The sequence below is a fragment of the Hakea prostrata genome, chromosome 5 (assembly GCF_041222555.1).
Source record: "Hakea prostrata isolate BN-2017 chromosome 5, UWA_Hpros_2, whole genome shotgun sequence".
Classification (NCBI taxonomy): domain Eukaryota; kingdom Viridiplantae; phylum Streptophyta; class Magnoliopsida; order Proteales; family Proteaceae; genus Hakea; species Hakea prostrata.
The window spans coordinates 4,629,060-4,655,205 of NC_142604.1; the positions used below are offsets into that span (position 1 = coordinate 4,629,060).

At 38.4% G+C, this 26,146-nt stretch overlaps 3 protein-coding genes across 3 annotated transcripts; 2 read left to right on the forward strand and 1 right to left on the reverse strand.

The window, feature by feature from the left end:
* Positions 1–1,451: 1,451 nt before the first annotated feature.
* On the forward strand, positions 1,452–7,333 carry LOC149014550 (peptidyl-prolyl cis-trans isomerase Pin1-like). The gene is made up of 2 exons (XM_089156161.1): positions 1,452–2,009; positions 6,777–7,333. Exons 1-2 carry the CDS (start codon positions 1,649–1,651, stop codon positions 6,899–6,901), a joined length of 486 nt encoding a protein of 161 aa, XP_089012287.1. The 5' UTR covers positions 1,452–1,648; the 3' UTR covers positions 6,902–7,333.
* Positions 7,334–9,235: 1,902 nt separating this feature from the next.
* Positions 9,236–13,961, forward strand: LOC149014551 (TLD-domain containing nucleolar protein). Its single transcript, XM_089157021.1, has 7 exons — positions 9,236–9,627; positions 9,952–10,563; positions 11,092–11,279; positions 11,884–12,122; positions 12,201–12,400; positions 13,266–13,391; positions 13,494–13,961. The coding sequence occupies exons 1-7, from the start codon at positions 9,469–9,471 to the stop codon at positions 13,590–13,592; spliced, it is 1,623 nt and encodes a 540-aa protein (XP_089013147.1). The 5' UTR covers positions 9,236–9,468; the 3' UTR covers positions 13,593–13,961.
* A 622-nt stretch (positions 13,962–14,583) lies between these two features.
* On the reverse strand, positions 14,584–25,261 carry LOC149014552 (zinc finger CCCH domain-containing protein 6-like). The gene is made up of 4 exons (XM_089155472.1): positions 24,882–25,261; positions 16,294–16,506; positions 16,043–16,167; positions 14,584–15,954 (listed from the first exon to the last, which is right to left on the reverse strand). Exons 1-4 carry the CDS (start codon positions 24,939–24,941, stop codon positions 14,985–14,987), a joined length of 1,368 nt encoding a protein of 455 aa, XP_089011598.1. The 5' UTR covers positions 24,942–25,261; the 3' UTR covers positions 14,584–14,984.
* Positions 25,262–26,146: the final 885 nt, after the last annotated feature.

The following is a 26,146-nucleotide window of genomic DNA, read 5'->3' on the forward strand; positions in this document are numbered from 1 at the left end:
AATCAGTGAATATATATGGTCAGTGGACCACAGTAGCACAATGAGCTCAAGGTATCAAAACAGCTCCTAGCAGTGACTGTTGAGGTAAGGCTACATAAGAAAATTGTTTTTCGAATTCCGTCAGGGGTTTGCCCTTTTCTTTTAAGTGAATGGATGCAGTCAATTAGTTGACAGAGCTTGGATCAACATGGTTTAGCCGTGGGCTTACTCCAGTTACTTCTAGCAGTCTGCTGAACCACTTCACAGTTCTACCCCACATGCCCAAAAAAAAGGAGTCTGGATCAGTGACCCCGACACTTCCTGACCACAAAGATCAGTGGGGCTCACGGTGAAAAACACTTTTGGAAGAAAAAAAAGGAAAAAAATTTTTACCAGTGGGACCCATTGGTTTTTGTGGTCAGGAAGCCATGGGGGAGCGCAGAGGGGGAGATGATCCGGATTTGCAAAAAGGGGGTTGGGGGAGGAATAATATTTTCTAAGTCTGATTAGGAACTCTAATGTTTAATGGCTTGGTAATCAGGTTTAAGTAAGGTTTAAAGCATCCCATGATAAGATATGATATTTTATAATATGTATTTGTAATGGATATAACCAATACAATATTAGTCAATACATCTCTATTACATTGCATTAAAACATATTGACCAGTACGATACAATGCTCGATACGAGATGATACATCTCTTAAAATCACTTGAACAACACAATACTCAATACTTATATGTTGAACTTTGAGTTTAAGCCTTTTGAGGTGTAAACACCTTCTTTGTTGTTTATTAACGGGATGTATCATGCTTGGCATGCTAAGTACATGATTAGTCTTTTTTTTCTTTGAATAAGCGGATATGCATCTTAAATAGATCTTATCAACTTCTATCCCAACCATTTTTGTATTAATATTTTGGCTCTAGTCTCCTTGGGCAATCTATCCTAAAACCATGATCTTTAATAACATAGGGAAGGGGTTGAAATAATAAGGAAATTTTCAGCACCACCCCTGAATTATCCCCTAATATTAATGCCACTTTTTAAGCATCTAATTTATTAATCAGACCAAGTATTACCATGTATTAACACTATTAGACTCAATTAGCTTTTATTTATCCAATTTCAATGTTGCCCCTATATTCTAAGGGAAGAAGATAGTGAAAGAGAGGAACTCGAAAAAATAGTTATGCGAGCGTGAAATCATAAAGAAATAAAAAAAACAAAACAAGAACAGGAAAAAAAAACGGAAAAAAAAGACAAAGGGGACACCAAGGCCGACGGGAGAGAGACCGGGACGGCCGGCGAGAACCGCATCGCATCTGAATGCAGTGCAACCAAGAGAGGCGAGTGGTGTCGCTGCACGAATATATTCGTGCGTATCGTTTCGTGTCGTGTCCGGTTATCTCTTACGAATTCACACGATTCTGTTCTAATACCCGAAATGGGCATAAAAAATAAAATAAATAAAAATCACGCCAGCCAGATGCGAAGTGCTGCGAAGTCCTACCAGTGACCAGTCACATTAAATCTTTCATATAGACGGTTGAAGAATTGGAAGATATAGACCGCAGTGATCAATCGATCGATCTCTTGGCATAAGAAGAAAGAAAGCAGGAAGGATCGAGCTCTGCTACTAATTTCAGGTTTCATTTGTTTGGTTTATGTTTAAACTGGAGAAAAAGATAGGTAACGATCGGAAGAGGAAGAAAGATTCGGATTCATCGGATCGACCGGAGAAGGAGAAGGAGAAGGACAAGCAGAAGCAGCATCACAGAAAGAAGATCCAAATGTCGAAATCCAGTCAAGTGAGGGCTTCTCATATTCTTATCAAGCACCAAGGTTCTAGAAGGAAAGCTTCCTGGAAGGATCCAGAAGGTACCATCATCATGAACACCACCAGAGAAAGTGCCGTCTCTCAGCTCAAGGCCTTTCGTGAAGATATCGTGACCGGAAAGGCCAAGTTCGATGACATCGCCTCTCGCCACTCAGATTGCAGTTCCGCCAAACGCGGTGGCGATTTAGGTCCTCACAACCTTCCTTTTCTCCTCTTTCTTAACTTTTATATTTATTGGGTAGTAGAAAGTTGTGGTTTCTACTGGGAATTCTATCTCTGCACGTCTGGTCTTTATTTGGTTATAGATTCCTATAGTTTCCATGAATTGAATAGAACAGCTTTGTTTAGGGATTGTTTAGATTTCTTTAATTTTGGGTATTGTGCATGATAAGTCTTAACCAGGTTCTTTGCGTCGCGAGTGTCTGTCTGCACTCGGTTTTTTCTACAAATGTCTTCGTTTTGTATTATTTTGTTGAAATATGAAGATTTTCCTTTCAAAATTAATATGGTTTCAATATATGTATCTGTAATTTCTTATGTTCTTTATTTTGTATAGTTATCTTGGTGAATAGGACCTTTCAATACCAAACGACTTCCATTTCTCTCCATTATTTTTCCTGCCTTAGTTGAGGGGCTTATTGATGAAGCCCTCCGTTGCCTGCATAAAGTTAGATCGTTCTTTTTTTTTCAAACTTTTTATACTTCTTTGCCAACGCTTTGTTAAAGCATGCTGCAGATCTTGGGGGTTTTATTTATATCGTTAATTAAAGGGGAGGGTAAACACGCAGTGCATGATGCTTCTATCACTGCAGAGACTGGATGGTTCATAATGTAGGAGGCCGTTCCTTACGCAAATTGACAGTCAGTTGATTGCAATGGAGCAATCTTACTTAGAGCATTGACTAATAAAGACAAAATTAGGCAGTGGAGCAACCTTACCTATGGAATCAATTAGTAAGGCAGAAAAGAATATAATTTGGGAATTCTTTCAAGTCAAAAATCAGATCTGGTCCCTGGATTTTACTGTCTAACAATTCTCTGTTTGTCAGCCATGTAGTTTGTTTGTTGTTTTACTTTTGTGACATTGAAGAATCTCTCTTGGAGGACATATCCAAAATCAATTTAATTTGAATAACGGACTTTCATAATGCTGAGATGCATTTTTTTTTATCTTGAATTGACCAAACTGATTCTATTGTTATGGAAAACTTAATTTAACAGTATAGGATGCATGAAATAGATTTTGACTTTAATTGTGCAATTTTTTTGACCTGATATGTATCATCTGTAGTCTAGTGGGTATTTTACTCTTTTACCCTCTTCTCTGGTGTTATTAATGCACTGCATCATATTTGCTCTTTTGTGTTTGGATTTGGGAAGTTCGTACTCCTGTCAGTTATGAGTGCTTCTTAAGAGTTCCAGCTGCTGCTTGAATGGGATCTGTTACATCCCACTATTATGAGGAATGCGTGATGTACTCCTAGATTGATGGGACAAGCAGTCTAAATGGGTTAAAAAAGCTGGGTTTGGGCTTAGAGTTTGATAGGACCTAACGTTTAAAAGTAGGGTTATACCAAGTGATTGTGGGGAAGTCTACAGTGTTGGTCTTATGATGTTTTAATGGTGGTAAGTAACTGAAGTTGATATGACAGCAATCTATGGTTAGGGTTTTGGGTTTGGAAAGAGAATAATGTGGAAATTCTAGGGTTTGGCTGATCAGCTTCCAATCGTACCCAAATGGTTTTGTTAGGACTGGGGGTAATCAGTCGGAGTTTAGATAATTCGGATTGCTGACGGTTTGTTTTGGATGAAACTCTGGGTTTCTTTGGAATTGGTTAAATGAGGTTTGCCATGGTTTTAATGAATTGAATGGGCTGAGCTTTAGATCAAGTCCTCGAATGGGATAAGAGTCTGTTAGGTCTAAGTTTGGTGTTTCACGGCTGGTTGGACAGATCTGGACAGGATTCTGATGTTGGGCTAATTGAAAATGAAAAGTGGGAAAGTTAGGGTTTGGGGCCATTCAGAATTATAAGGAGACTTATGGGATGTAGTAAATTTATTGTTGTTGTAGAAGAATCTAGCTGCAGGTTGTTTGAACAAACTTGAATAAAAATCAAATCTTTCAAAGAAAAGTGGGAAAGTTGGGGTTTGGGGCCATTCAGAATTATAAGGAGACTTATGGGATGTAGTAACTTGTTGCAGAAGAATCTAGCTGCAGGTTGTTTGAACAAACTTGAATGAAAATCAAATCTTGGTCAAGAACATGGAGAGGTTTAACTACAACCACCCAAGCTTCACCCTACAAAGTATCAGATGGATCAAACACCAACCCCATCAGTGAACAATTTGGACTTCACTCTACAACGTATCAATTAGATCAGAAACTTATCCCACCAACCTCAATCAAACTCAAGACAAAATCGTCACTTGAGAAGAGGAGAGAAGTGGCAAAAAGCTTTTCATTAAATTGAAAAGAAAAAAAATCATTTCGATACTTGCCCCATACAATTTTACACAAGAGACTTTAAAATAGACTCCTAATGTAAAATGGGAAGACCTAGATCCTTAACTTAAAGAGTTAAACTCACTAGGTAATTGGAATAGACTCAAAATGAATTCCTTAAGCCAAAAAGGATTTTCCTAAAACTACTTAAATTGAACCACTGGTTCAACCCAGAAAATTTGATTTGCTTCAGAACACCAACAATATATTAATCGTGGGAAATAATACCGTGTGCAACCTAATTGCCACTATTTCAGACCCCTAAAAGTGACCTATTACAATTAAAACCCCCAGGATCAAAGCCCCAGCTTGTATAGAACCCAATCCTAGAGTTACTCCAAAGGTAACAAGCCCAATTTGGTGACTCATCTGCATCAATCCTTGGATCATCTTAAAGTCGACTGTTTCAATGGAGACTTGAACCCCCTGTTGCCAACCAAAATCCGGTCATGAAGGTAATAGACCTTGCTCCCAGATTGCCCAATTGTCTCTGCTTCTTCAAACACAGATCTGGTCTACGTCTTATACGATAGTCTGGATCCTTGGATATTCAATACACACTAATTGTCGTAGTGTATTGAAATAGCCTATAAAGGTAATGGCACCTCATAAAAACAGTTACTTTTAATTAGGGTTGAATGGAGAGTAGGAGAGGGTTTGTTAAGTTGAATTGGAAGAGTTTAAAGGGCATGAACTTTAATGATTCAAGTTGGTAGTTTTCTGTTGAGTGCTTGAGTGAGTACTTCTGGTAGAATGAAGGTTCCTGGTATCATGGGCCATGTTGAGTGCTTGAGTGAGTACTTCTGGTAGAATGAAGGTTCCTGGTATCATGGGCCAGGTGGATGAAACGGTGAGGATTTTTTTCTTTTTTGGTTTGTTTTCCATGATTGTCTTATTATTATAGCATGTTTACATAAAACTGAGTGTCTTAATTTTATGTTAAAGGCTTAATGGCCACAGTTGTTAAGGGTTTGGGTTTTGTACAATGGGAAAAAGTTAGATGCCTTAATTGTTCAAGTATTGTTGAGATGGTCCAGTGGCAGGTGTAGAAATGGTATATTCAGAAATTCATTTGAAAGCATTTCAAGTAGTGCAGTTGGGTGATAGGACAAGGGGAGTTCAATTGAGATGGTTCATCTATTCACAAGAATGACCTGTGAAGAAACAATTGCAGAGGAGTAGTTTTCTGAAATTTACAACAGGATGATCTTGAAATGTTGGGATATGGGAATAAGATTGGTAAAGCTAACCTTAATTTTTTATTGGTGAGAATTTTTATTAGTATTCTGAACCTAATTTATGGATTATATCTGCTTCCTAAGAATTTTCTTTTTATATAGATTTTTCTACCACCTAGCATGGTAATGGATGCATAAGCTGTGGCTTGAGGCAAACTACCACATTGTCTTTCTGGACAGATGAGCTGAGGTGGTGGGATCCCATCTGTGTTTTATGATGATGCTCTCCGTTGTCATCAGGAGTTTTTGTTAGAAATGATATCTCAGCTGTTCAGTTCATTCTTACTAGATGTGGTCGAAGTGAATATTCATCCATGGACCTTCATGGACTAATGGGAATAAAAACTAATTTCATGTCGCTAGATATTTGGGCTAATTAACACAAGACTAATCAGTGTATGTCGATTCTTCATGGACCTTGTCATCATCTATTGGGTATAGCCTAAATTTACTCATCTCCTGTCTGTGATCTCATGACAGCTGCTTTACCCTAAATAGGAACTCTTGGTATCTAATATTCTTATCTGATAAATTAGGCGTGCTTAGAAACTGAACGTTGCTTCCCTAACTACTTATTGGAACCAGCTTTTGTTTTTTTATAAGAATAAATTTAGTTGATTATACTGTACAAACTCTGATAAGAGCCTTTGCTTAAAAATGAGCATTTCCAAGTGACGAGTTTGTCAACATCTTAGTGAAAGGACTTCAAAAATTAGGGAGAGAACAATATGATCAATCACGTACAATAAATAGATAGATAAGAAACTTTCTGTGGATCATTTGAAATGCTTGGAAGATAAGGATTCCATTCTGATGGGTTCAATACTTACATTTGCCCCCCCCCCCCCCCAAAAAAAAAAAAAAAAATTCACTAAGAACGAAACATTGTATGTAGGATCATCTAAACGTTGATGACCCAGTGGATGTGATTTGGCATCTTTATCTTTCTTTCTTTCTTTTTTTCAAAATGCCTTCAGATGACCTCTAGAAGAAGTTGTTATTGTGGTGGTATCTTTTATATTTTTAAATTTTTATTAGTCAGTTCTTCATTCATCACCAAGCCCAAAAAGAAAAGAGGAAGGAAAGCGCCCCCCTGGTGGCGGGGGTCTGTGTATCTGCACATATTATGCAATAACTAGTTTCTATGATACAGACAAGCTACCATCATCAGATGCTCAAGTATTGATGCAAATTGCCTTTGATTGTTGTTGCAGGTCCTTTTGGCAAAGGTCAGATGCAGAAGCCTTTCGAAGAAGCAACCTATGCTCTGAAAGTTGGCGAGATTAGCGACATTGTGGATACTGATAGTGGCGTCCACATAATCATGAGAACTGGTTGATTGTTGATCCTAGCACAGCGACTCCCAATTTTTTTTTTTAACAAAACTAGTTGAGAGATGGTTTTTGCCGCTCATTCATTTGAGGCAATTCAGCCATGCTATTAGTGATTGCATGCTCATGGCCGTTCATAGAGCTAGTGTCCATCGGAATCTACTCTCATAAATGATGCTTGATTATTTGTATTGATACTGTAGTACTTGGAGGTATCAGCAAGAGCTGCAGATTGGGCCTTGCTATCGCATGCTCGTGGTCTATCAGATTATGCGTCTATTGTGATCAACTCTTATTGACTTCTAAATTCTTAGTTTTACATGTTGAGACTGTTTGGTACTAAGTGTTTGGGAACAATCCTGATGGACGATAAGCTGTTTTCACGTGTTCTTTCACGCTTCTTTGGAGTCTCAAATGGATTTTAAACCCATAATTGAATCAGCAGATCGGAATTGAAGTCAGTCAATGAGCTGAATGTCAATCTTGATTCTGGTCGATTCTCCTTTCCTTGGATCTCAAGTACATGAAATGGTTTCCTTTTTATTATTTTTTTTTCTGGGGTGAGAGTGGGGGAGGCACAAGCGCAGGACGCAAAGGAAGGTAAAAACTAGCCATGCTCACTGTCAAGAACTAGCTCAAGATCTGCCTTTAGAATTTCCTCTAAACCTGGAGGACAATTTGGAAAGAACATCCAATTGTCTCCCCCACTCCCCTCTACAGAGGAGCCTTGACATCCAATCATTAGTCTCATTAGTCCCATGACCAACACGCGCAAACCTAGCACGTCCTCCTGCGCCGGCAAGACTCTTGATTTCGTCGAATCGGGTGTTGACACATGACGGGTCTGATGGCCTTGAGAGAATCCAATTCAACTTGCACCGACAAGTTCATGTTCAGTGCAAGCTTGAGCCCTTCCAATATGACCCTTAGTTCAGTTTCTACCACTTGGCACACTAGAATTTTCATTATGAAACGACCCAAAAACTGACCAGGTCTGTCATAGAAGAGGCCCCCAACCTTAGGAAAGTCACCCCTAACCCCAATGGCAGCATTCAGATTACATTCCAGCCATCCCACATCGGTCACCTCATGACAACCTCTATGCCTCCTGACTGCAACACCAGCCTTGAACAGACTGCCCAAGCCTCCATCCCTCTCTGTAAATAGCCTTCTATAAGCTACTGACCACTGCTAGGTCTGTTAAAGTTAATTTCATGAACATCTTTGTTTCTCCACATCCACAAGGAACTTCAGTGGCCTACTTGAGTTTTGCAACGATAAAAAAAAACCCACCAAATAGGACTGGAACCACCATGATAAATCACTTCCCAAAAAAATGGGATCCATACACCTCTGGAACCAGCAGAAGCCACTAGCTATGGGCAACATAGTTGCTGTCCCACAATACATGCAACGTCGTCTCACAACAGCCCAGAAAATGGCATAGTTTTGTTCAACTCTGCTTTACAAGGATTGAAATTTGGCTCCCACCTTCTAATGGATAAGTCATGCTCCGAAACAATCCATGGTTCCTCAGAAAGAACACACTGAAAATCCTCCTACAACCTATACTTGGCAATGTAAAAATCATAACCAACATCGATCGGATCGAGTTGCCCTCTCGGTTTCCATAGAACATTCAATCTTGTATACAGGAAGTTGTAGCCAAGGTCTTGCCAACCAGGTTTAGAATGGCGACGTAGGATTGCTTCGAGGGCTCCTCTTCCTGCTCCATACTCAAGTGAGCATGGCATCTCCATTTTATATGCTCTCACATTTCTTCACTAACTGGAGTTGGACCCATTAGGGTCTTTATCTCTTATTTATTTTGTCAGTATTTAAAAATAGAACATACCTCAATTATATAATAAAGTGTCAAAGGAATACATTAGACGGAAAGATGATTTAGACTCAATATTTAATCTCAAGAGCACCATATGCACGTTGCAACTAAGCCAACTACGCTTCATGTCAATCAACTATATATGATTTTTCTTCGATTGCTTGCTCACCCGCTCACCCTAAGCAAGTCGAGTCCAAATCGCCTTCCCCACATACTTCTCCCTAGACATTTTTTGATCACACATATTGTGTCGGGTCCATATAAAACTTACTAGGGTCACATCTCTAAATTATTTTATGTCTCCCCATGCTTTATATGTAGTGAATAAGCATTTGGTTGAAATTTCGTTCTCGACCGCGCTCGTTGCTTTAAACCACTTGAATGCCATTTCCACATGTTTCGATCTCATCCGTTGGCTGGATGGGCCTATGAAGCGAGGTCCAATGTAGAAACGTCATTTGGCATTGATTTAGCCTGCAAGGTAAGGTTCAACAGAATTAAATTATCCAATTCACAAGTCTTGAGGTCTGTACGTGTCGCGGAAGGAATTCCATACAAGATCACCAGGGGATCGTGAATTTGATGTCTCGTGGATGATTCATGGGGAAGAGAAGTTTGCTTGTCCCTTTGGATCTATTCCTCTTCTTTCGTGTTCGATGATGATGATAACTATAACCACGGCCACCACCGCCATTTCACCATTGCAGTGAGAGTAAGAAGCGCAACCCAAAAATGGGTGCTTCGTCGTCTACACAGCAGAACCCTATCTCGCCAGAGCAAGCAGAGCTTGAATCCGAGGCCACTTCCACAGGTTCTCTTCCCATGCTCCGCAAGGCTTTCTCTAAGCTCTCCGATCCTCATACAAACGTCATCCCCCTCGTTTCTCTTCAGGTTAACCCTTACCTAACTCTAGTCCTTGTTAATTTTGTTCTACAACTCTCACAAAGCCACACCTTTTTCTTTCTCTTTTTTCATATATTATCTATATTCTATATGATCTGCTGCTGAATTCTGTTGGGTATCGGTTAGGGAAGGGGAAATTGTACTCAAATTTGGAGCTTTGGCTCTCTCCCTATGCTGCTTAATCCAAAAATTTCCCACATTCTTTAATTTGTTGGGTTCCTTATTTAATGGGAAAGCATAATTTTCTGCTTATGGTTTGTCCTGCATGTTTAGCTTTTATCCCAACTCACCCGAATGTTTCATGTATTACAGGAAATCTTCTCTTTCTCCTACAAGAACCCAACAAACGAAATATCCTCAACGACTGAATGTTTTCCTAGGTTGCTGGATCATCTAGGCCAAACTATTGTCGATCTCTTTTTCAGGCCAGAGAAAGGAGGAGTTACTTGGATTGAGTTCTTGAGGGGTTACATTAGCTGCTGTGGAAGGAAGACAACATCTGCGTCGCTTAACAATTTATACCGTCTTTATGCTATGGCGAACGCGAAAGCCGGGAATCCTTCAAACCTGGAATTCGAATCTGATGATGCCGATAGCAAGATTAGTGGCTTTTTAATGCCCACTGATGTTCTTGTGCTTCTGTGGGTGTGCTGGGTCATGTCACAGAGCTCGAGAGTTTTGGGAGATTCTGAAGGGAAGACTAAGTTAGATATTCCGGATATAAAGCATTTAGTATTATCAGCTGTTTGCTCTTGCACTGAAGTTAAAAATTGCTTAAATATGTTGGACTGTAACATTTCGAGCTTGGAGTACCAACTTCCAGCAGGGAAGTTTCATATGTGGGCTTTGACAACAGTCCCGGGTCTCGCACATTGTTTGACACAGTTTCTCCATGATAGACTCCAAAAGTGTGCAGCTGCAGAGGTAACACACTTGTTCTTTCCATACAACACACAGTATGTGATACGATTTGATTCTGATTCATTTCACAATCATAGGTTGTTCTAATCTTTGGGGATCTAGGCTACAGCACCTATATTTAGATGGTATATGGTTTTAGTGGGAAACATCAGCTGAAGGTCTGTAACACACACCTTGTCATGAGTGATTTACTGTCTCTGCCAAAAACATAATTTCGCATAAATTTTATTGCCACCTATGTGGTATTCAAATATCTTTTATTCTTAATTGTTGTCTGCGTACTTTTCCTCTCACATTCTTGTTTCCTTTGGCTTCCCTGTCCTTTTGTCATTTAAAAAAATCACTCTCATTTTTTTTTGGGGTCTGGGGTGGGGGGTGGGGGGAGTGGTTTGGGTACCTGCTTGTTGCTGTTCACTCTTCTCCTTAAATTTAAAATAATCTCATGCTTGTGATTTTATTGGGCCATAATAACATTAGAGATCCTCAAATGCAATTTTTAGATGTGGCTTCTTCTTTCTTGAATATGAACAGGATCAGTTGGGATCTTGCAATTTATCAATCGGTGAAATTTCTTTGACAGAGACAAATGATACATTCCTTCTGACATGTGGAAGGGCCTGGGCCATCTCACTTACCCAGGGAAGTAAATTAAGTGAAGAGATAATGAAAGTGGCGTCTCACAGAGATGGGAATGGAGTATTTGAAAACCTTCTATATAGGTTAGTTACCCTCATTCCTCAATACATTCTTGCTGACTGAAAAGTTGCGTTCTTTCAATTCCCCATTATAAAATTCTGAGGATGGATGAATGTATGATAAAAAATGAATCGATACTAAAGTGGGTTTTGTATAAATATTTTCATTTGATTATGCATGTAATAGAAGTGAATATTAACGCACCACCTTGACTTTATCTGGTTTCCTCATGTGGTTCAATTTTGGCACACAACAATTTGAACCTTTGCATACTTTTAATCTTCTCAGTTTATTATGGATTTAATCATGCCGAATTCCTAATCCATTAAAACTCTGAGGTCATGGACAAGATAATTATGTTGGTATTGCTAAGGATATTCATAATTCCATTCTTACAATTTTGGGTCTTTTCTTTCTTTTTTTTTTTTTTTCTTGGGGTGGGGTTGGGGGGGGGGGGGGGATGAGAAGGTGTGGTATTCCTACCTATTTGAACCACCAGTAAAATTGTACATTGTTGCCTGTTTTTTATTTGTTACAACTACATTTATTTATCCAGTTAAGAAGATAAACATAACTCTTGCGTACTACTGTTTTCCAACCTATTTTCTCCCTGATACTTGCATTCAGGTCAGCTGTCCATGGGAAGGGATTGAACAGATTCTGGTCAAAAATTGAAGGTTACAATGGATCGTTGCTAATGCTGGTATCTGCTAGCTCAGGAGATGCCAATGGAGGTGATGGCAATGTCATGAGATGGGTGATTGGCATGCTAACAGAGCAAGGTTTTGAAAATAGAGATATATTCTATGGAAACTCGGGTTGCCTCTTTGCTCTAAGCCCATTTTTCCATGTCTTCTCATCTTCTGGTATGTGGGGACAAAAAGTTTATTTTATTTGCAATTCTGACACTGAAAATGGCTGATTTAAGAACCAACCTCCAACAGGGAAGGAGAAGAACTTTGTCTACAGCCACTTACACCCTGCTAGCAGAGCTTATGAACCACATCCCAAACCTGTGGGCATTGCTTTTGGAGGAACCATTGGGAACGAGAGGATATTTATCGATGAAGATTTTGCCAGGCTAGTAATTCGTCATCATGCAGTTGACAAGTCTTATCAACATGGTTCCCTTGTCCCAAATCAGGTATAGCAGCATGCTCCAAAAGTGCTTTAGGATGCAAGATAGAAGTTTAAACCACAACTTCATTTCCTTCTCTTCTTTAATGTCATCTATCATTAATTCGAGGGAACTCCCATCATTCAAAATTTACGGCGACTTTTACTGATCTATGTTACTGTTGGAGTATCAGGGAAACATAGTGAATCATCCAAATGGAGAAACAGATTTTTGCACTGGACCCGCTTGAAGCGGCTTATCCTGATTTTGTCTAAGCTTTGTCCACTCAAAATAGACAGTCATAGATAGTTAGTAATAGCTGGTATCTATTCGGAAATGCACCAAGTATGCATCAAAAGCAAACACTGGCATAGTGATTGGTGTTTCACCATTCGGATAAATAATCTTAGGATCAATTCCACAAAATAGTGTCCTTATAAGATGTTTTTCTGTCATAGAAGCAGGTGGACTTCTAGCAAAACATAACTGCTTCATTCAGAAACCATCCCATTCGATTTTGGTCGCTGATAAAGGTCTCTGTACAGTGTACAGACCTTACTGTGGGGATGATGGTTCTAATTGATCCTGTTCAGCCTGCAATTCTGTTTGGCTTTGAAATTGTGATTAAAATGAATTACTATTATTATATTGTTCAGCACAGAAAATCTCCTTGGCGATATTATTGTAGTCTCTAAAACTGCACTCTTTGTTTATGTGTAATTAAATAAAAGAAACTAAGGAAGATAAGTTAAGAGTCCATTGCTTTGGTTTCTTATTTTGATTTTGGCCTTGTGCATCTTTTTTGGCTCCTAGATGCTTACTGCATAGATATTCTGTTATAGAAATTATGTTCCTATCTTGTTGGTTTCTTGATTTCATGCATATACTTCAGGGGTTTCTACCGCTGGAAGCTTCAATTATGGGGGTTGAAGTATGGGGATTAGCTGGGAGAAAGGCAAAGGACGTTCAAAGTGCCTATATGAAGAGAGAGCAACTATTTACTGAGCAGAGGCGAAAGGTGATTTTTATGTGGACTTTATTAATCTTCGCACACTTTTTTGCTTTGATGGTGTGCATTGAGACGAGGTGATCACAATTTCTTGTTTTACACATGTTGTAGGTCGACTTAAAAACCTTTGGCAGTTGGGAGGATTCACCAGAGAAAATGATGATGGACATGGTCACTGATCCAAACCAAGTTAGGCGAGAAGACCGCTAATGAGGCTAGAAAGATGAGTGTCATTTAAGGGCGTGCTGTGTTCCTAACCGAAGCTGTTCAGCTAATTTTAATCCTGTAGATGATAAGAGAATAAATAAAGAAGTAAAAATGTAGAAGAAATGGGATCGTAATGGCTGCAGCAGCTTCATGATTTGGAATAAACCTTTTAATGTGGAACTGTAATTAAAATGTTTCTTACTGGGAATTATAAGAATATTGAGATATATAAACACTGTGGTCTGATTACCTAAAGACTAAGGAAACCTCAATTTAGCACTATAGGTTCCTAATGCTCAATTTTATGTCACTTGATTGTGCTGGAATGACAGATCGATGGTGTTGGCTACTCAATTGAGATTTCTTTTTTTAATGCATCAGGGTCTCTGTTGTGGTTGGGTTGTTCATATCATTTTATAAAAAGAGCAAATTGCATTGGCTTCCAAAATAGAGGCTTTAAATCATTGACACTCCACTTTTTATTTGAAAAACAGACCTCAAATCCATTACACATAAGTCTAATATGTTATTAAAGTAGGTAATTTATTATTTATTTTTCTTTAATTCTAAAAATGTCTTTACCAAAATCTGAGGGAAAAAAAAATTCAATAACAATGTCTTCATCACGTAATCTTCGTAGGTAGATTTCTTTGAAGAGTATAATAATTTTTGAGATAATATAACTAACCATTTTAACATAATAGAACCTAATCGTTTTTTAAACAAAAAGTCAAATGTCATTGCTTTAAAACCTCCATTTTGATTTTGGGTATCAATGTAAAATTTTCTTTTAAAAATAATTATTTCATGTCATGCATTGAGACCCTCTTTAGAATAGTTTTGATTTGTTCATTCTTTTTAAACTTTACCTTTCATACATCTCATACAATTCATACATCACACCATCCCCATTTGCAGCAATACTCATCATAAATGAAGTTGTGCGTACTGAAATGTGAACTTCCTTGTGTCTCACTTTTTTTTCCTAGTCCCCCATTTGTAGATTAGCATTTAATGTCTTTGTAACTCACAGACGTTTGTCAAAAGAACCTGGAAAATATGTTTCAACAGTGTAAACTGGGATGAAAACAAATGATAAATATATTCTAATATTTGAAAAGGTGTTGGTTAGTTGAACAATAACCCCACTTCTACAGATAAATGTGATGTCAAATATTAGATGTTTTGCTGTAACCCATGATGGCTGCTCTGTTATTCAACTTAACCTTACGGGAAAGTTCCTATATGGCAGTTTTCTAGAGAAAATTTAGATAATTTCTTTGTGAGATAGGGAAATGGATGAGTGAGACCAAGAGAAATTCTATTTACTCTAATAAAACGAATTCTCAAGAACGGCAGTAGGAAATTACACAAACGAACACCCTAGACAATATCTCACGTCCTTCCCGTTATTTCCCGTTCTATTCTCATTCTTTTTGGAGCCTGAGCTTGGGGCATGCCTCCAGGTCTCCGTTGATATGATCCATCATGTTGGTATGAACAGTTGGCTCCATTTCGGCATCCTCTTGAACTATTGAAGAACACGCAAGGCTTCGAGATTTTACGTTTTAATTCTCTAGGTTCTAAGCTTTGTAAAGGCTCAGTGCTAGTTCCTAGCATCTGCTGGTTATGATGATTACTAAAATGTGCAACAATGCGATCCTGGGTTTCCTGTCTCTCCCCTCCATGTTGTTGAATCAAGCTTTTAAAATAGTTGATATCCTTCACAGGCGGTGGCTTGGCAGTTGGTACAATTTCAGGCAGAGGAGGCCGTGGCACCACAGCATTTGTGGAGAAAACGCCAGTTGCAGGGGATGCAGGAACGGGTGTAGGTGGTTCTGTCTTACTGATATGGCTGGGAGGACGGACTGACTGAGGGACCAAGAAGGTCATTGGTGGTGAATTTGGCTTCAATGTGGCTTGTGAGTTGGTGAGATTTCCATGATTTGCAACCAATTCTTCAACCAGCTTTGGGTTGCTGAGGATCTTAATAAGCAGTTCACGGTCAATCATACTTCCCTGCTCGCTACTTCGCATAATTGCTGTGAAGGCAGCAGATGCAGCAGCACCAATGTCGGCAGATGCTGCAGCACCATTGTCATGTTCTGCATTAGCACCAAATGAAAGTTTTTCATTGTTTGGTGCCTTTGGAGCAGAATGAAGGCCATACTGTGATTGAGGCATCGTCCCACAAGGCAACAAGCCCTGGGACACCACAGGAGGTTGAAAGCCCATGGAGTTACTTGGCACCACCGAATTGCATGATGGGTCTGTGCCATCATCATCTTCAATGGGAGTGACGGGAATGATTAGAGGATGAGAGCCATTGTGATGATAGTCTTCTGCATCAAGTGAAACAGCAGGGCTGCAGACGAGAAAGAAAGTTAGCATAAGAAGCAAAAGAGATCCACCAAAAGAATCAATTTCACAAGTTGGTTGGAGAAGCATGCTACCTTGGAGGAATGGCTGATGGACGAGGATAAACTGCTTCCAATACTCGCATCTCTCTCTCGCTTTGAACCAATGTCTCTTTGCTCTCTTCCCCAGCCACCACTTGCCAGCTGGGATTCACAACAATCTGCACCAACAAATGAAATTAGACTGAATTCTATTTTCATGGTGGACTTCCATCATAGAGCTAAAACTTGATACCAAGTACTAGAGATCAAATTAATCAAAAATTAAATAAATAATATAAGCTCACCTGGTGAGGACATTTCCATTTTATCAGAGGGATCTGGGGCAATTCCTTCTTCAACTGGTTCGAAGGATAAGCACCCTCAAATCCTGGCGGAAGATGGTCATCCGAGCCCACTCCAGTTGTTGAATGTAATAGCCATGATGCCTTTGCTTGTAGGTTATCTTCAGCTCCAAGACCAACTTGTGCTGGTGAATCCTCAGAAAGGAACAGCCTAACCTGCTCAACAGAAGATACGTTATGATCATTCAGCACCCTACTTCTATGGTGTTCATAAATTTGTGGGTCCTTCAAAAACTAAGTGGAGAACCATGGAAAACCTCATAAAGATAAAAGAACAAAAATAAAAGATAAGAAACTTGAGAACAGTTGCAAGATTCAACACATGTAATTGTATTTAGGCACAACCATCCATAAGAACATTTACATACATGCAAACATACTGAGGTAGCATAGAGCAAGAGCATGAAAAATAGAAAGATCATTAAGCAAGTATCAGTTGATATTATTTTCCAGACAAGGAACCAAAAATATGATGATGTTTCCAACAGCATATCAGCACCACAGGATACCCCAACTCCTAAAACACCAGAGACGCGACAATACAACATGAATTAAAAAGTCCAAGCAGATTCCCTGAACCCATATTAAAAGATGACGAGAAAAATGAGCCTTTAGGTAAGTTTGCAAACATTATAACCTTTCTAATGACCTCCCCCTCCAGTTAACTGTTCTCATTGTCACTTCGACAACATGACTAATCAGTGCAGAGAATATCTGGATATAAAACTGTAGAATAGCTCATTTGTAAAGGATGAAATCCGATCCCCACATCTGTAACCGCCGGGGTCGTGGAATATTCCAGTAATTCTTCTCCTATGTTCCATACATTTAACCTATGTAAGCTATAGCAAAGAAGAAAAAATGCCAGAGCAACAAAAATTTTGGCAGGACAAGAATTTTCAACGAAATCTAGGTTCTACAATGGCAGTAGAAGTAGATGCAATTACAGAACGAACAAAGCTTAGCCGAAGTCCAACCCTTAGCATATTATGGTTATTCCAGATTGCCATAATATGATTGAAACTCCAAGCTAGATTGTTCAGACCAGGAAGAAGCATATGTATCAGCAGTAGGTGCAAAGTCTTCTATTCCAAATGTCTGGAAGCCTCAAGCCTTACATATTTTGCTCTGTAAAATGTAACCATCCTGGAGAAGAAACATACTAACTTACTTGCATTGTCAAAAGTTGTCATGAAACACTACAAGAGAGACGCATCCAGATGCAATGAGACCAACATTCTCAAGGGTTACTCATCATTTGGCAGAATAACCTAGTAACTCCAAAGCATGGTTATCAAAGCGTCCGCCTAGGCGGCAAAAGAGTTTTTGAACCGCTTAAATTGTTGCCACTTAACTAACGGGCTGATTTCTTGTCGCTTTTTTACTTAGGCACTACCGCTTTGCTGCCTTTTGCCCCATATTGCCGCCTAAATGCTAAAGCAGCCGTTTTTTTTACATTTTGTAATTTGTGTATATTATTTTTTCTTTTGTTTTAATCATAATTTATTCTACAATAACGTATATAAATTTAAATATGTGAGCCATTTCGGAATCGAGGCCCAATTTGCAAATGAACTCTGAGGCCCAAAGTGTCTGTCGGCAACAGAATGTGAAGCAAGAGCCATATTCAATATTGATAATCAATGAATCATTAAATAAACAATGACTTGAAAATCGGAATAATGAGATCTATAAATTTATCATGTCGGCACTATTTGGTTAAAAAAAGGAAAAATGGATACATCAATTCTGATTACTGATCTATGCACAAGAGTACAAGACACTTATTTGGCGTCATACTATCATAGAGGTAAGTAAGAATGTATAATTACTACTTTCATTTTCATTTTTCACATTGATTACTAAAATAGTACATATTACATAATTATTGTTATGAATCTTATGATGCTTGATGAGATGAAGTTATGTTTTTATTCTTTTTTTGGATAATTTTTCATAATTGTGATTCTTGATTTATTTATTTATTTATTATTATTTTATTTTATTTTTTAATGAATGTGATTGTTGAATGTTTGCTTAGTACTTTAGTTTATTATAAAAAGTACTTGTATTAAAAATTTGTTTAAAAGTAGTTATATTAAAAATATTGACTAAACCGCTTTGGTCGCTTTATTGCCGCCTAATCGCCAAAACGGAACCCCAATCGCTTTTGTCGCTTTGTCGCTTTAGTAACCATGCTCCAAAGATAACTCTACTTAGAACTTCTATGATGTCTTTGAAGTCTCTAGAATCAAAGCAAATAATGCACAAATCAGGAAAGTGGACAACACAGCATTAAGAAAGATGGATCCATTAAATTTCCATAAAAAATAACAGCCCAACAAAGAGCTGCCCTGAGGATGTGTGGACAGACCCCAATCATGTTACAATTATCACATGATAACATAAATCTGATACCACACTATGATTCACCAAAGTGTCTTTTACAGACAGATCCAATAGAAGTCCTCTATTCAAAGAGCACACTTGAATGCTTTGAGCAATAAGAAAACCAAAGTCTCACCTGCATACAGCAACACCAAAACTAGGACTCAAGAGGAAAAGAAATCTAGCCCTCTCTAACAGTGATGAATGAGTCAGGTAGCATGACCCAATACTCGTCTTATGGAGGAGTCCCCACTCATTTTGAGAGAGAGAGAGAGGTCACATCCAATTAGAAAAGCAGAAGAGGAATATATATATTTTCCAGGGGTACTTCCAAGTTCCATGTCTCCTGGAACAACTAGTGATGTGAACACAAAGACCCCCTGCCTGAAACCCTAAGTGGGGCCCCCAGGATGGCTCCAAGAAACCTCCATGAGCTGGCCAAAGCCTGTAGGAGGGGTATTTGGGCATTTTTAGCCCTTAATTAACCTCTGAAATTAATTTAGGAATTTTTCAGAATTTCATCGAGTCAGATTTGGATCTTCTTGAAGTATTTTATTTTGAGTTGAAGTTGTTTTCAAGGAATCCTATCTAGTAGCTTAGATATCTGCTAGGAGTTTTGGATGAGAGTCCCATCCAATACATAATGGGATCCTATCAGTAAAGAGATCCCAGCTGGAATCAGAATCTGTTGTTTTAGGCTATAAAATAGCCACTTCATGCACTGTTATTTCCAGATTTCATGAATTAAGAAATTGTTTGATAAATTGCCCGAGTGAGTGGCAAGGTTCTAAGAGGGGGACCCTATGGTTGTCTTTGAGAGCCTTCAATTTCAATCCAAGCATTCAAGCAGCCAATCTCCAAGTTCAGATGCATCAAATCACCAAATCAGCAAGCATTCAAGTAAGTCCAAAGGCCCCCACCCCCCTTCTCAGTCCGCAGTCCTTCTCCCCCCCTCCCCTGCCTTGCGCACCCTTCCCCAAACCCTGCCCAGCTGCCGCAACAACTCAGCAGCAATCCCTAGGTCTTTTTCCTATCCCCCACAACTTCCCCAGCCCCCTCCCTCTCCTTCTTGGCTGCGGCCACCATAGAAGACCTCCGAACCTAAACCCCAGCCTGATTAAACCCTCTTTGCCTTCCCTTCTGATTGCCCTTAGTATTAGGTTGTATTCCTAACATTAGTTTCCCCATAGCAGCCCAATTTTCTACATTTTAGAAGTTCCTGCACTTCATCTTCTCCAAGTAAATTTGCAGAATTTTAAAAATTTCAGAAAAACCCTAGACACCTATACCTCAGTCCCTCCTCCTCTGAAACAGCTTCTGAATTGCAAATCAGTAGCATTCTTAAGTCTGAACTGCAGTACACCAAGCCTAGCCCCTCTCCCAAGCCTAACCAAAACCCTAGTTTGCCCTAGAATTTCAAATTTCAAGATTTCAATTCTCAAGTCTGAACTGCAGTACACCAAGCCTATCCCCTCTCCCAAGCCTAACCAAAACCCTAGTTTGCCCTAGAATTTCAAATTTCAAATCTAAGTTTCAAAATCCAATATAATTCAGATCTGACTTTCACATCCAGCAGGAGCTGTTAAAAACCCTAAAAACCTTCTATCTTTGCTGGAATTTCCTGGGCAGCCACAAATCTAGGGTAATTACAGCTTCACTCTTGACCCCGGATCTGTGGTTACTTCAGCTAGACTAAGGGCATAAACAAATGCAGAAAATAAATGCATAAAAGGTTGTTACTATTTTAACTATCTAAATTGATTTTAATCCCAGCTTTTGTCTCATTCACCAGACAATATCTTCAATAAAAAAATGTATATATTAAGGAGCCTCATCATGAATGTCTCTGGTTAAATAAACTCCAATAAATGCAAACAAAATATTCCACATAGTAATTATTTCAGGAATCGACTAGGCATCATCATAAATAATTTGAACTATAGAATGATGCTTTATAGAGAATTAAAATTGGATTGCAGAAGTGAAGAAATGCACCTGGAGTATTCAATGGGAAATTACTAAAAAAACTACAGGACAATCTTATAACCAGCTGTGGTGAATGGTCTGGAATATTTCAGCAGTTAAGAAGCTTCGATAGAGAACCCAAGTGGATTGGAGATGAGGATGTTGGGATGGAAAGTGATAATACTAGGAAAGATAAAGCAAGGAATGATCATATTACTGATATGGGAATAGTTCCAATATATGATGAACTACGAGAAAGTTGGTTGTGGTGGCACAGCCACATCCAATGGAGGTCTTTGGATGCTCTAAGACTGAGGAATCATTTGATTCACAATGAATGAACCAAAAGAAAGGTCAGACCTGAATGACCGAAGAGGATGCAAGGAAAGACATGCACAGCTCAAAGCTGATTCTTGTTGTTGTTGTAATTATATGACAATTACTATTACACGAGAGCACAATAACACGTCTCTTCACGCTATTAGCCGACATGAGTGTCAGACAGCCCCACCCAGATAAACATCCAAATATGGAATGTGTCTGGTATAACCCTCTCAGAGTACATGCATCAAAGATGGGTTGAGAAATTCACTGCATAAAAGAAGTGCATAACTAGGGAACGAAGCTCCAGCCACTGCAGGGTCTAGGGAAGGTCATAACAAATGAAGTCATATCCCCACTCAAACCCGTGACTGCCTAGTCACAATGGAACAACCTTAGCATTAGACTGGAAAGTGAGAATCATATAGACAGAAAGGGTCACTCCTTTAACAAATCAAAGTTGATCCACTTTCATGCAACAAAAGATCATGGGGAAAGGCCACAATTCTTAAGGCATGAACATCAAGGTGAAAAAGGTTAATAACAAACAATGAAACCAAAGATATAGTGTGCAACATGTACCGAAGCTACTGTACTAGATTGGCTAATGTTTTGATCATTCAAATTCAGTACTACATCATATCGTCTTAGCATTCCTCATCTTTATCTTCTTACTTCTTTGTTAGTTATAAAAATGGCTCAAGTTTTGGGATACAGGACTCATACACAGTGCAGGGACCAAGAAGGGTAAAAAGAACGCCCACCTGCCATGGGTCCAACCAGAAGGAAATGAAGGAACTAGAGGAGATCTGGGTAGAGATAGCAGAAAGGAAAAGCTGTCTCAAAAGGAGGAGCTTTCTCCAGACCCAAGAGGGGTTGGAGGGGAAGATGTTGGTCTAGATCGAGTTAGACTTGAGGAGGTAGGACTAAATCCACTTATCCCAAATGATGTCATGTTTGGGGGCAGCCTTGGCGGATTCTGACACAAGAAGAGGACTCCACAAATGAAGTCTGATCAAAGAGTCAAAGGCTTTTAAAGAACCACCTTCAAGACAGTAGCAAGGGAGTGGGAGGTCCTATCAAAACCTTAGACAATCTCCGCCCAAAGAAGGATGTTATTTGCAATGCTACGCCCAGAGATGGAAGTAGACTGGTCTGGTATACAAGGGACAGCATCACATTCTTAAGGATACAATGCAATGACTCCAAAAACATGAAAGAAGAAGAGGTAAGGGAGCAAATGCGGCCCCAGCCCTCACCCCCAAAAGAGGCTATTCGTTTCCTTCCATGGTAGAAAGTAAAAGAGTGGTCTTGTGAAATAAGATTGAAGATGAGATCAAAGAAGAGATAAACACAAAAACTATATAATCATTGCTCTATCTTGTACACTTGCAGGACCATTAAGAAATTTTAATAAGATTACAACCCCATTGGAATAGGTCCCAGAGAGCAGCACTAGCCCAAGTGTTTCAGGATTGGTTTCCCCTTCAAGGTAGAGAGTTTATTGCTTTCCAAGCATCTCAATCAGGTAAGCTATCTGCATAAACATCCTAGTTAGCTAAAACCTAATTCCTAGGTGTGAATTGTTTATTGAAATCCTAGGAATCAAACAAAATCAGTGAAAGCACTTTCAGCTTCATCAACATGCTGTTTTGTTGTGGAATCATGTCTTCAATCCCTTCATCCCTTTAAATGAACCAAAAGATAATGAAACTGGCAAAGCTAGGTTATCCAATGGTACTACTCCCATTTTTCATCCTAAGATACCTTCCACATATATTTTAGCAAAGAGGGCAGAAGATGTACTTGTCTATTACTACTTAAAGGACTCTCAGTTTGTGCCTCAAAGCTTTAGCTTCTTTGTGTCCTTACACCCATCTCCAACAGTAGAAGTCATAGGAAGTGAAACAAACATTCCTTTCCAAGCTCAACTGCAGATTCTGAAATCTCTGTACAGGAGCAATCCAGGCTTCTGTGTAGCAGTCTGCTTACTATTATTGTGATCCTTTTGTTCACAACATCCAGCTTTGCTCGAGTAGAACACACATAATGCGAGACAACTCATAGTTCCATCGAGTATCAGCCAAAAAAAAATGATGCCAGCATTTGATACTTATTCTACTTGAATGGACTGAGAAAAGAAAAATACTAAATCATCTTTTGATACAACACCCCAAATGAAAATGCATGAAGTAGCTCCATCAGACTGACAAATTCACCATGCAGAAAGACTCTTTTTGGATGTTAAGTTTCTTTTTAGGTAAGATGTTGGACTACATATCAACATGAAGTTGAAAGCTGCCAAAGCCATATTCACTGCCAGTTGAAAACAGGTTCCCCAGGGGCCATGGGTTCCTACTTTCCGAGGTTGAGGGGATTGGCAACATCACAATACCTCCAGACAATTCATCACACTACACATTCCACATCTCTTCTGCATTTTTCACCATTTAACACATTAATTATGGAATTCCTCCATCAACAAAGGGCTATAGAATAGCTCCAAACCCATAGATAATTTTCTTCTTCATTTAGTTATTTCTTTTCTTGACTTTCTATTTTTCCTCTTTCAAGTAAGGTGATGAATCTTTGTTTTGGCTTTCATTATTACTAGTCTTTCTCAATCCAGTGCATGCTCATCCCAAAATATTCATTAGAACCTCCCATAAAACTTGGTTTATTACTGAGGTACCATAGCAATTGAAGTGGCTACCAAATGAGTCAGAAATGCAGTCTTTACTCTTGTCATACTTTGATTTCAGATTAGTAACTCATATATTGTGCCGATAATCTCTTCAATTCATGAAGAACCATCTCCACCATGAGATCCAAACTTTCAGTTAAATAAGGTAGCTATCATTCAATTAATCAGGCAAGTAATTCACCAATTTTTTTTTTCCGGTAGAGGGAAGTTAACTCATTGGAAAGAGCTTTAGTAGTACTTTAGGGGTAGCCAGTTTTCTTCAATCAAGCCAGTAATCTTTATTTCTCATTATTTCCTCCAGAAGTTTCAACCTTGAGAGCCTAATTTAAGTTGCTTATTGACCCCAAAAAAAACCAAAAAAAAAACTGCAGATGTAATGAGTTTTAAGGATAGCCTTAATCCAAAGCATCCGTTTGGAAACAATTTTCATCATTATCAGAACTTAAATGTTGATTTTTGTAAGCAATCTTATCTGACACTGTACACTTTGCGTGCATTTTCTTATTAGTGATGTTAGAACTTACAAAATTAAGAGCACCTACAGAATTTCTCCCAACTTCTTTTTCTTTTCTTTTATTTATTTATTTATTTATTTATTATCATTATTATTATATTTACACAAGTAAAAAACTCGAATCAAGGAAAGGAAACACAAGGGAGATATTTGTCCTCTTTCTTGTCGACCATAGGGAAAAGAACTTGTTCGCAACCGATTGGTGTTAAATCAGGTGTAGTATCAGAAAAGGAAAACAAAAACTCATCATTGTGAAATCTGGCGAGAAGGATAACAAAAGGGAATGGAAGAATAATCGAATTGGGGATACGCATCTAAGAGTGCCTGAAATAATATCAGAAATGCATTAAAATTAATCAAGAAATCATCAAAGAAAAATAAACAAGTCCGTGACGATCACATTATGTACTCGGAGAACCAAAGAAATCCCCATCGGATTTGATAGAGAGATGTTATCTAATAAAATTTATTTTAAGGAGAAAGATCTCGATGGATTCGTGGTTAATACTTGTTAATGCATCAAGGTAAAAGAAACTGAAACCTAATAAACATCAAAAGGCAAATCAAACACGCAAACAGATTTAAGGATTTTTATTGCTGAAGAAAAACGGACTTTCGATTAAGATATCGGCGTTTTACCTGACAAAGGTTTAGATCTGGAGCCCATGAAACCCTTTTTGATTTCTGCAATCCCCGCATATTAACAGATAAAATCCCGCACTTCTTCAAGCTTCCGTTGTCAAGAATTAAGAATAATGAGAAGAACCAGAGATTTTTATATCGATCACAATGATCTTTACAATAGCAGTGAAACCCTAATCTAGGATTATGATCGGACCTTTTTAATACCTTACCGCGAAAACCCTAATTTTCACTGGTTTGATTAGTTAGGGATGGCATGCGTTCGGAGATAACAATAATCTCCGACGAGAAAACCAATAATAGTCGAAGAAGCAAAAAAACCTAAAACGTCTCTGGTTGGCTCTGGTTTCCGCTCCTATCTTGGCGTCTCTTTATATTTTTTCTTTTTCGTTCTCTGTGTTTCTCTTTAATATATAGACTTTTTATCTTGGCGTCTTGGAATTAGAGTTGGAGTCGGAGTCGGAGTCGGAATCGGATGGCGAGGGCGAACTCTTTAAGTAACGAGTCACGACGACTTACGAATCTACATTATCAAGGAAACACGCGTTACAGATCTACGTGAGCTGTCAGATCCACTTTTTTGGGCCCCACCCGGAAATGAAGGGATAGGCTGCGTTCATGTTGTTAGAATCTTAGAGGTACAGTTCAAATCGACTTCGACTTTATATAAATTTACCCTAAAAAAAAATTTTGATAACATTTTTTAATCAATTTCGTTGGGGTTGTTGACCGAAAAACTATTGTCCGACAATCATGTCATATATTTTAGTCCGTTGGATCGATATTTTGGTCAAGATTCAAAGGTTGAGATTAAAATCTTATCCAAATTTTGAAATCTAATGGTCCAAATTTTCACTTGCCCGTCATATATATCTAGATTAAAGTAATTTCAGTTTTTATCACCTACTTCTCCTTTTCATTGACTAAATTGTAATTGGACTCTATTAATTGAATGATATAACTTACTCTCTTTTTACCTTGCAAATGTATCATCAAACCCTTTTTTCTTACTAATTTTTTCAATTAAATTCTCCAATCACTCTTGAGTGTAATTTAAATATTAAATTACTCTCAATTAAAACTCAAATCTATCTCAATTAACTTTATTATTAAAACCTAAAAAATATCCGTATATTATTTAATTTACACATTTTTTTTGAGAAAAAAAGAGATAAACGATTCATTGCCAATTTGGGGAAACAATTGAGGGAGATTTGAGTTTTAACTGAGGGTAATTTAGGATTTAAACTAAAACATATTTT